Source organism: Oncorhynchus kisutch, linkage group LG18 (assembly GCF_002021735.2).
Source record: "Oncorhynchus kisutch isolate 150728-3 linkage group LG18, Okis_V2, whole genome shotgun sequence".
Taxonomy (NCBI): Eukaryota; Metazoa; Chordata; class Actinopteri; order Salmoniformes; family Salmonidae; genus Oncorhynchus; species Oncorhynchus kisutch.
The window spans coordinates 25,050,628-25,062,078 of record NC_034191.2 but is presented as its reverse complement, the minus strand read 5'-3'; the positions used below and the strand labels follow the sequence as shown (position 1 = coordinate 25,062,078).

Here is an 11,451-nt window from a genome sequence, read left to right as displayed (position 1 = left end):
TGAACCCGATCAAACATCTCTGGAGAGACCTGAAAATAGCTGTATAGCGTCGCTCCCCATCCAACCTGACAGAGCTTGAGAAGATCTGCAGAGAAGAATGGGAGAAACTCCCCAAATACAGGTGTACCAAGCTTGTTGCATCATACCCAAGAAGACTCAAGGCTGTAATCACTACCAAAGGTGCTTCAACAAAGTACTGAGTAAAGGGTCTGAGGGTCTGTAAATGTGGTTTTTTCTTTTTAATAAACTTGCAAAATGTCTAAACATGTTTTTGCTTTTTAATTATGGGGTATTGTGTGGAGATTGAGGGAGGGGGGAATAGGGCTTGAACGTAACAATCAAGGGGTCGGAATACTTTCCGAAATGCACTGTACAGTATGCCACTTACTGGCAAATAACCTTGGGACGGGCACTCAAGCCCCAAGTTAACCGCACTGGTTTAAGTGCCAACTGTTTGAGAAGAAATAAATATGCTATTGAGACAATTAGCTAACAAAGTGGTCAGGATGGGGTGAGTCGCAGCGAAGAGACAAGATGATACGGAGAACGCAGAGCAGGGTGTGAAGTGACAGTCAGCACATCTGGTCTCATCTATAATGCATGGTTCTTTAAACGGCAGTTTGTCGCATATTGAGCGCTGCCACCTGAAATCAACACTGACACCCAAGCTTCTGCCTGGGGAAACAGGCTAGAGGAGAGTGAGAGGATGGAGAGGAGGAGGAGAGAAAGAGAGAAGTCAAGAGTCAGAGTTCTGTTCATCCCAGCATATCCCTTGCTTTCGAGCCTGAAACTATTTGAGATACAGTAGAGAATACATCTGGCTATGTTCTAAGAGTGTGTAGACGTATTCACAACACTGAATACCATACTTCTCGTCTTTTATTATTAAAATGAAAAACTAAATTAGCGCCCTAAACAAAATAGAACGTCAGGAATAATCTTAATCAGCAATCCAAAGTGTGAACTTGGTATCATTTTCTCTCATTCAATTCTAAACACACAGCTCAGATTCCTCTCTGTTCCAAAACAAAACATTATTTTCACATAATGACAGCCCATCCACTGCCTGCCATCATCTCTTTGACAAAGACAGGTGAAGTGGGCAAATTAACAGTCTATTTCCCTGTGATGAGGGGGTTTCTCAGCACCACGATCACGGAGTCTCCTCTCAGGAACATCTTGGAGACGTAACGGTCCTTGTTTACTGGTTTGGACTTCTTCTTGCCCTTGCCACTCTTGGGCACTTCTGTCCACATCTCCTTCACATTCTCCAGGACCATGTTGCAGTGTCTGCATTGAGAGGGGAATACAAATGTATACAGTTAACCAAAAAAGCATTAAGAGTCTTTGGGGGGATATGGGTAACATGTGATAACAAAATGCACACATTATCTTGTGTCTGTATTTGTTGGACATTTGTGGTTAACCATATAACTCCAATTGATGACTTCCCAACTATTAAAAAATATATATATATATATATATTTCACCTTTATTTAACCAGGTAAGCTAGTTGAGAACAAGTTCTCATTTGCAACTGCGAACTGGCCAAGATAAAGCAAAGCAGTTCGACACAAACAACAACACAGAGTTACACATGGAATGAACAAAACATAGAGTCAATAATACAGTAGAAAACAAAGTCTATATACAGTGAGTGCAAATTAAGTCAAATAAGGGAGTTAAGGCAATAAATAGGCCATGGTGGCGAAGTAATTACAATATGGCAATTAAACACTGGAATGGTAGATGTGCAAAATATGGATGTGCAAGTAGAGATACTGTGGTGCGAAAGGAGCAAAATAAATAAATACAGTATGGGGATGAGGTAGATAGATGGGCTGTATACAGATGGGCTATGAACAGGTGCAGTGATCTGTGAGCTGCTCTGACAGCTGGTTCTTAAAGCGAATGAGGGAGATGGGAATCTCCAGCTTCAGTGATTTTTGCAGTTCGTTCCAGTCAGTGGCAGCAGAGAACTGGGAGGAGAGGCGACCAAAGGAGGAATTGGCTTTGGGGGTGACCAGTGAGATATACCTACTGGAGCGCGTGCTACGAGTGGGTGCTGCTATGGTGACCAGCGAGCTGAGATAGGGCGGGGCTTTACCTAGCAGAGACTTGAAGATAACCTGTAGCCAGTGGGTTTAGCGACGAGTATGAAGCGAGGGTCAGCCAACGAGAGTGTATAGGTCGCAGTGGTGGGTAGCATATGGGGCTTTGGTGACAAAACAGATGGCACTGTGATAAACTGCATCCAGTTTGCTGAGTAGAGTGTTGGAGGCTATTTTATAGATGACATCACCGAAGTCAAGGATCGGTAGGATGGTCAGTTTTACGAGGGTATGTTTGGCAGAATGAGTGAAGGAAGCTTTGTTTCGAAATAGGAAGCCGATTCTAAATTTAATTTTTGATTGGATGCTTAATGTGAGTCTGGAAGGAGAGTGTACAGTCTAGCCAGACACCTAGGTATTTGTAGTTATCCACGTATTCTAAGTCAGAGCAGTCCAGAGTAGTGATGCTGGATGGGCGGGCAGGTGCGGGCAATGATCGGTTGAATAGCATGCATTTAGTTTTATTTGCCTTTAAGAGCAAGTTGGAGGCCACGGAAGGAGAGTTGTATGGCATTGAAGCTCGTCTGGAGGTTAGTTAACACAGTGTCCAAAGAAGGGCCAGAAGTATACAGAATGGTGTCGTCTGCGTAGAGGTGGATCAGAGAATCACCAGCAGCAAGAGCAACATCATTGACGTATACAGAGAAGAGAGTCGGCCCGAGAATTTAACCCTGTGACACCCCCATAGAGACTGCCAAAGGTCCGGACAACAGGCCCTCCGATTTGACACACTGAGCTCTATCAGAGAAGTAGTTGGTGAACCAGGCAAGGCAATCATTTGAGAAACCAAGGCTGTTGAGTCTGCCAATAAGAATGTGGTGATTGACAGAGTTGAAAGCCTTGGCCAGGTCGATGAATACAGCTGCACAGTAATGTCTCTTATCGATGGCGGTTATGGTATCGTTAAGGACCTTGTGCGTGGCTGAGGTGAACCCATGACCAGCTCGGAAACCAGATTGCATAGCGGAGAAGGTACGATGTGATTCAAAATGGTCAGTAATCGGTTTGTTAACTTGGCTTTCGAATACCTTAGAGATGCAGGGTAGGATAGATATAGGTCTGTAGCAGTTTGGGTCTAGAGTGTCTCCCCCTTTGAAGAGGGGGATGACCGCGGTAGCTTTCCAATCTTTGGGAATCTCAGACGATACGAAAGAGAGGTTGAACAGGCTAGTAATAGGGGTTGCAACAATTTCGGCAGATCATTTTAGAAAGAGAGGGTCCAGATTGTCTAGCCCGGGTGATTTGTAGCGGTCCAGATTTTGCAGCTCTTTCACAACATCAGCTATCTGGATATGGGTGAAGGAGAAATGGTGGGGGCTTGGGCGGGTTGCTGTGGAGGGTGCCGGGCAGTTGACCTGGGTAGGGGTAGCCAGGTGGAAAGCATGGCCAGCCGTAGAGAAATGCTTATTGAAATTCCCAATTATAGTGGATTTGTCGGCTTGTGTAAAATACAGTGGCCTAGCTACATAAATACCTGTCAAATGCCTTGACACGGCCAAGCAGCTTCTTGTTGTTTCGGCAGTTGACGAGGACCTGTGTGTTGTTTTTGACAGACTGGGTGAGCACAGACAGGGGCCCAGTATTAAACTCCTCCTCCTCCCGCTTCTGGAGCTCCTCAGGAGTCATCTCGGACTTGGGTTTATTTAACAGACTCCTGGAAGGATTATTGAGGATACTTATTGTTAACAGAGTTAAACTCCAGGCAATTCAAACATTGTTGATCGAGATGATGATTGAGACTTGACAAAACTAACGTTAATTCAGACCAACAGTTAGCTGCTAACAAAGTGGAAAACTGTTTTACATGAAGTGGCCAAAGGCAATATGTATTGCTCAGCTTGTTGGCTGATAAGTTCCTAGGTTTATTATGGTTAGCTAGCTACAGTAGTTACTATCGCTAGTAACGTTAGGTCATCATACACTATCGTTAACCAGCTAGCCAAATTTAACCACAATTCTTTCCACAGTGATGAGGCTCTGTTTAACTGTATATAAACAATGCACACATTGGTCATTTCAAGTAAGTTACTTACATATTTTCTTCAGCGAATGGCGATTTTAGCAGGAAACCAAGCTAGTAAATATGTTAGCTTTTGCCTGCTTCTTTAATCTCCAACGCCACACTCGTGTGTTCTCTGTACAACAACTTCTTCTTCTTCTTTGGTTTAAGGGCAGTTAGCATTCAATTTTGTTGTATTACCGCCACCTACTAGACTGGAGTATAACTCCCTTATACTTTGCTTGAAAAATAAATTAACATATACCCTACCATCTAACCCTACACTCACAAAAACCCACCACCCTACTCCACTATTTAATCTATCAAGTCCTACCTCAGGTCAAAAGCCTTAAAAGAAAGGACACCACTACACAACACACCCTGTAACTCTGACATCAAGTCTCGTACACCCAAATTTCTCTCTGCATCTGCCACTACAACCTACATTTTCTGTGACTTAAGTTCTATCCCTGCAGTACAGTTGATAGCCATTGCTATAAATGCCAAAAATCCAATCTTACTAAAACATACATCACTTGTTGGCCTATCCCTCTGTACTGGGTCCTATGGGCCCTAGTTTTGACGCACCTTGACTACTGTGGTCAGGTGCCACAAAAAGGGACTTTTGTGCCACAAAAAGGGAAAATTGCAATTGGCTGAGAACAGGGCAGCACTGCTGGTCCTTGGATAGAGAGCTAATATTAATAATATGCATGTCAGTCTCTCCTGGCTCAAAGTGGATGAGAGATTGACTTCATCGCTACTTGTATTTATGAGAGTTATTGACATGTTGAATGCACTGAGCTGTCTGTTTGAACTACTGGCAAACAGCTCGGACACCTATTCATACCCCACAAGACATGCAACAAGAGGTCTCTTCACAATCCCCAAGTCCAGAACAGACTATTGGAGGTGCACGATACTACATAGAGCCATGACTACATGGAACTCTATTCCACATCAAGTAACTGATGCTAGCAGTAAAAAACACATCTTTAAAAAAACATATCTTATGGAACAGCAGGGACTGTGAAGCAACACAAACATAGGCACATACACATGCATACACACAATAACATACACACTATATATACACATACACATGGATTTAGTACTGTAGATATATGGTAGTGGTGGAGAGGGGGGCACACATTGCCTGAGGGCACACAGTGTGTTGGGAAATCTGTGAATGTATTGTAATGTTTTTAAAATGATATAAACTGCCTTAATTTTGCTGGACCCCAGGAAGAGTTGCCAAGGCAGCAGCTAATGGGAATCCATAATAATGACAAAAATACAAATACTGGTACAGATCTTCTACTCACACCACTCCTTTCAGGAACCCTCCCCTTCGACCCATCTTTCTCTGTCTTCGTCACTGCCTCAGCATACGACAACTTCTGCACTACTCTAACCCTGGGAACCTCAACCTGCCTCTCTTAGTGATAATGAATTTTACAAAAGACTTCCTAAGGACCCTACTAATCAATCAAGTCTCTGATCCATGATAAATTGTGAACATTTTTGAATGAAGGGGAAATTACAAAGATAGAATATGAGAATATGAAATTGACTACACAACCACACTTGTCATATACGCTTTACCAAAATTCACAAGAGCATGACACCCCCTATACCAGGCAGTGGTGTAAAGTACTTAAGTAGAAATACTTAAGTCGTTTTTGGGGGTATGTGTACTTTACTTTACTATTTATATTTTGGGCCACTTTTACTTTTACTTCACTACATTCCTAAAGAAAATAATGTATGTTTTACTCCCTACATTTTCCATGACATCCAAAAGTACTCGTTATATTTTGAAGGCTTAACAGGACAGGAAAATTGTCCTATTCACACACTTATCAAGAGAGCATCCCTGGTCATCCCTACTGTCTCTGATCGGGCAGACTTACTAAACAGAGAACATCCCTGGTCATCCCTACTGTCTCTGATCGGGCGGACTTACTAAACAGAGAACATCCCTGGTCATCCCTACTGTCTCTGATCGGGCGGACTTACTAAACAGAGAACATCCCTGGTCATCCCTACTGTCTCTGATCGGGCGGACTTACTAAACAGAGAGCATCCCTGGTCATCCCTACTGCCTCTGATCTGGCGGACTTACTAAACAGAGAACATCCCTGGTCATCCCTACTGTCTCTGATCGGGCGGACTTACTAAACAGAGAGCATCCTTGGTCATCCCTACTGTCTCTGATCGGGCGGACTTACTAAACACAAATGCATCTTTTGTAAATTATGTCTGAGTGTTGGGGTGTGCCCCTGGCTATCCGTACATTTTAAAAACAAAAAAATGGTGCTGTCTGCTTTGCTTAATATAAGTCATTTGAAATTATTAATATGTTTTACTTTTGATACTTAAGAATAACTAGAACCAAATACTTTTAGACTTTTACTCAAGTGGTATTTTACTGGGTGACTTCCACTTTTACTTGAGTAACTTTCCATTAAGGTATCTATGCTTTTACTCAGTATGACAATTGGGTACTTTTTCCTCCACTGATACCAGGCAGGCCCGTTGTGAGTAGTAACAGATCTCTGTCAGAGAATATCTTTACCTTTAAAGACCATTTTGTGAAACCCTGGGCAATCTCTCTCCCCATGTATTTTTTGTAACCTTTATTTAACTAAGCAAGTCAATTCTTATGTACAATGATGGCCTACCCCAGCCCAACCCAGATGACACTGGGACAATTGTGCGCAGCCCAATATCAGTCAGATGTGAGACAACCTAGATTTGAACCAGGGACTGTAGTGACACCTCTTGCACTGAGATGCAGTGCCTTAGACTGCTGTGCCACTTGGGAGCCCCTATACCCCTGCCTCAAATAATTTGGAATCTGTGGATCAGATATCTGAAAATTCTATTCTGGGTACTTTTGATGTTACCAGTCTATATACTAACATCCCCCATCAGTGCAGCCTAGAGGCCTTCAAGCTCTACGTCAATGAACATCCCCCTAATGCTCTTCCCAGCACCAATTGTGCTGTGGACTTGGCTGATCTGTACTAACTTGGCTGATCTTGTACTATCCTCCAACAATTTTCTCTTCAAAGGATACTTTTTCTTCCAGACCAAAGGGATGGGGAATACTATGGCTCCTAATTATGCTAACCTATATCTAGGAATGTCTGAAAAACATTTGGTGCTGAATCCAGACCTTAACCCCTTTCTCTCCAATATTCTCCTAATTTGGAGATATGTGGATTATGTTTTTGTGATTTATACAGGGACCCAGGAAGAACTCTTGGAATTCCATGCCTATCTAAACTATGAATGAGCACCTTCGTTTCATCATTAACTAGTTTTCTTGATGTGATGGTTATTAAAGACAAAACCTCCCTCTACAGATCCCTATAAGAAACGTACAGACAGGAACACCCTCCTTAGAGGTGGCAGCTTTCATCCACATACACTTATTAAAAGTCAATTCAGCCGCATCAGAAGAATATGCAGCTCTGATGCTTCCTACCAGAAACAGACCACGGACCTCACACAAAGGTTTAAGAAAAGGGGGTACAAAGACATGCCCAAGGTGAAACATGCCCAAGTTCAAGAAAAATCTGAACATGTCCCCTCTGGCTTCACACAAAACTCACCATTGAGGAAGCCATTTAAGGACATTATCAGGAAGCACTAGTACAATTGAAATATCCCTCACGTATGGTCTCTAAAAGACCCCCAAAAACGTGAGGCCAAGGTTCTGAAGGGTAATTACAAATGTGGCCAATGTGCAGTTTCACCTACAAATGGGACTCACTGACCCACCCCAGCAAAGAACAAAGATTTAAGATCAATGGCCTGATTACCTGCATGTCCATCAATGTTGTTGAAATGTTGAAATGTCCTTGTGGTCTGTCTTACATAGGGAACACCGGTAGAAGCCTTAAGACCCGGATCAGTGAGCACCGCAGCAATATATGGACAGGTGAGACAAAACATCCGGTTGCTATTCCTTTTGCACAAGCTCGACATCCTATTAGTTCACTGAGATACATTGGAATTGAAATTGCCAAGATGTCATGTAGGGGAGGCGAGATTGAGAGGAAACTTCTTCAAAGGGAATCTTTCTGGATCTACAGGCTCAACACACTGTCTCCTCTTGGCCTTTACGAGGAGTTTGAGTTAAAAAAACGTTTTTATAGTTTTAAAATGTCCAAATTATTGTGTTTTTATCCAAATTGAGTATTGTGTGTATATACAGTTGAAGTCGGAAGTATAAATACACTTAGGTTGGAGTCATTGAAACTTGTTTTTCAATCACTCCACAAGTTTCTTGTTAACAAACTATAGTTTTGGGAAAGTCGGTTAGGACATCTGCTTTGTGCATGACACAAGTAATTTTTCCAACAATTGTTTACAGACAGATTATTTCACTTAAATCACTGTATAACAATTCCAGTGCGTCAGAAGTTTACATACACTAAGTTGACTGTGCATTTAAACTACTTGGAAAATTCCAGAAAATGATGTCATGGCTTTAGAAGCTTCTGATATGCCAACTGACACCATTTGAGTCAATTGGAGGTGTATCTGTGGATGTATTTCAAGGCCTACCTTCAAACTCAGTGCCTCTTTGCTTGACATCATGGGAAAATCTAAAGAAATCAGCCAAGTCCTCAGAAAAAAATTGGAGACCTCCACAAGTCTGGTTCATCCTTGGGAGCAATTTACAAACGCCTGAAGGTACCACGTTCATCTGTACAAACAATAGTACACAAGTATAAACCCCATGGGACCACGCAGCCGTCATTCCACTCAGGAAGGAGACGCGTTCTGTCTCCTAGAGATGAACGTAGTTTGGTGCAAAAAGTGTAAATCAATCCCAGAACAACAGCAAAGGACCTTGTGAAGATGCTGGGGGAAACAGGTACAAAAGTATCTATATCGACAGTAAAACGAGTCCTATGTCGACAAACCTGAAAGGACGCTCAGCAAGGAAGAAGCCACTGCTCCAAAACCGCCATAAAAACGCCAGACTACGGTTTGCAACTTGGGGACAGAGATTATATTCCATAGTAACATCTGACAAACATATCTAAAGACATCAGTGTCTTTAGATCAGCAGGAAACTTTGTGGAAATTAATATTTCTGTAATTCTCAAAACATTTGGCCACGACTGTACATATTGATCACTTTTCTTGTGTATGATCATATATTTTGATACATTGAATGTTAATATTGTGAATCTGTTATATATGTATACCTCCTGTTTCAGAAAGTAATGTCACTGAGTACTGCCCCTATATACAGTGCATTCAGAAAGTATTCAGACCCCTTGACTTTTTCCATACTTTTTCTACATCTTCAGTAATCTACACACAATACCCCATAATGACAAAGCGAAAAAGGTTTTTATGATTTTTAGCAAATTTATTAAAAATTAAAAACATAAATATTTACATAACTATTCAGACCCTTGGCTATTAGACTCGAAATTGAGCTCAGGTGCATCCTGTTTCCATTGACCATCCTTGACATGTTTCTACAACTTGATTGGAGTCCACCTGTGGTAAATTCAATTGATTGTACATGATTTGGAAAGGCACACCTGTCTATATAAGGTCCCACTGTTGACAGTGCATGTCAGAACAAAAACCACGCCATGAGGTCAAAGGAATTGTCCGTAGAGCTCTGAGAGAAGATTGTGTCGAGGAACCTGATGGTCACTCTGACAGAGCTCTAGAGTTCCTCTGTGGAGATTGGAGAACATTCCAGAAGGACAACCATCTCTGCAGCACTCCACCAATCAGGCCTTTATGGTAGAGTGGCCAGACAGAAGCCACTCCTCAGTAAAAGGCACATGACAGCCCACTTGAAGTTTGCCAAAAGGCACCTAAAGACTCAGACCATGAGAAACAAGATTCTCTGGTCTGATGAAACCAAGATTTAACTCTTTAGCCTGAATGCCAAGCGCCACACCTGGAGGAAACCTGGCACCATCCCTCCGGTGAAGCATGGTAGTGGAAGCCTCATGAAGTGGGGATGTTTTTCAGCGGAAAAGATGAATGGAGCAAAGTTCAGAGAGATCCTTGATGAAAACCTGCTCCAGAGCGCTCAGGACCTTGGTCAAGATGTTTACACAGATCAGACACTGACAGAGTTGGATTATCTCGGTTTCAAGGATGTTTATTTAAATAGCAAGCAAAAATAAAATAATAGGTCTCCCACAGGAAACCCTCTCCGGGGTACCGTCTTCTGGACTCCGGGTCTTGCTGCATCCTGTGGGGAACAAAACGGAGCTCCCTCCGTTATCCCTGGGACTGAGCATGACTATACGGGAGTAACCTCTCTTCCCCCAGTCCCCTCTCCGTGTACTGCCCTTTTGGCAGCTTTCTTGTAAGCTTCCGGATTAGAGTCCCGCACCTTGAAAGCGGGAGCTCTACCCTTTAGCTCAGTGCGAATGTTGCCTGTAATCCATGGCTTCTGGTTGGGGTATGTACGTACAGTCACTGTGGGGACGACGTCCTCGATGCACTTATTGATAAAGCCAGTGACTGATGTGCCATAGGGAGAATCCTGGAACATGTTCCAGTCTGTGATAGCAAAACAGTCCTGTAGTTTAGCATCTGCTTCATCTGACCACTTTTTTTATAGACCGAGTCACTGGTGCTTCCTGCTTTAATTTTTGCTTGTAAGCAGAAATCAGGAGGATAGAGTTGTGGTCGGATTTACCAAATGGAGGCCGAGGGAGAGCTTTGTACGCGTCTCTGTGTGTGGAGTACAGGTGGCCTAGAATTTTTTTCCCTCTGGTTGCACATTTAACATGTTGATGGAAATTTGGTAGAATCGATTTAAGTTTCCCTGCATTAAAGTCTCCGGCCACTAGGAGCGTCGCCTCTGGGTGAGTGGTTTCCTGTTTGCTTATTTCCTTATACAGCTGACTGAGTGCGGTCTTAGTGCCAGCATCTGTCTGTGGTGGTAAATAAACAGCCACGAAAAGTATAGCTGAAAACTCTCTAGGCAAGTAGTGTGGCCTGCAATTTATCACAATATACTCTACTTCAGGCGAGCAAAATCTAGAGACTTTCTTAGATTTCCTGCACCAACTGTTGTTTACAAATATGCAGAGACCGCCCCCCCTCGTCTTACCGGAGTGTGCTGTTCTATCTTGCCAGTGCAGCGTGTATCCCGCTAGCTGAATATCTATGTCGTCATTCAGTCACGATTCCGTGAAACGTAGGATATTACCGTTTTTGATGTCTCGTTGGTTAGATATTCGTGATCGTACCTCGTCTAGTTTATTGTCCAATGATTGCATGTTGGCGAGTAATATTGACGGCAACGGCAGCTTTCCCAGTTGCCTTATTCGGCTCCTG

At 42.8% G+C, this 11,451-nt stretch overlaps 1 protein-coding gene across 1 annotated transcript; it reads right to left on the bottom strand.

Moving 5' to 3' along the window:
* Window positions 1-861: 861 nt before the first annotated feature.
* On the bottom strand, window positions 862-4,301 carry LOC109909197 (small nuclear ribonucleoprotein Sm D2-like). The gene is made up of 3 exons (XM_020508229.2): window positions 4,145-4,301; window positions 3,586-3,765; window positions 862-1,290 (listed from the first exon to the last, which is right to left on the bottom strand). Coding segments are annotated over exons 1-3 (357 nt in total). The 5' UTR covers window positions 4,147-4,301; the 3' UTR covers window positions 862-1,115.
* Window positions 4,302-11,451: the final 7,150 nt, after the last annotated feature.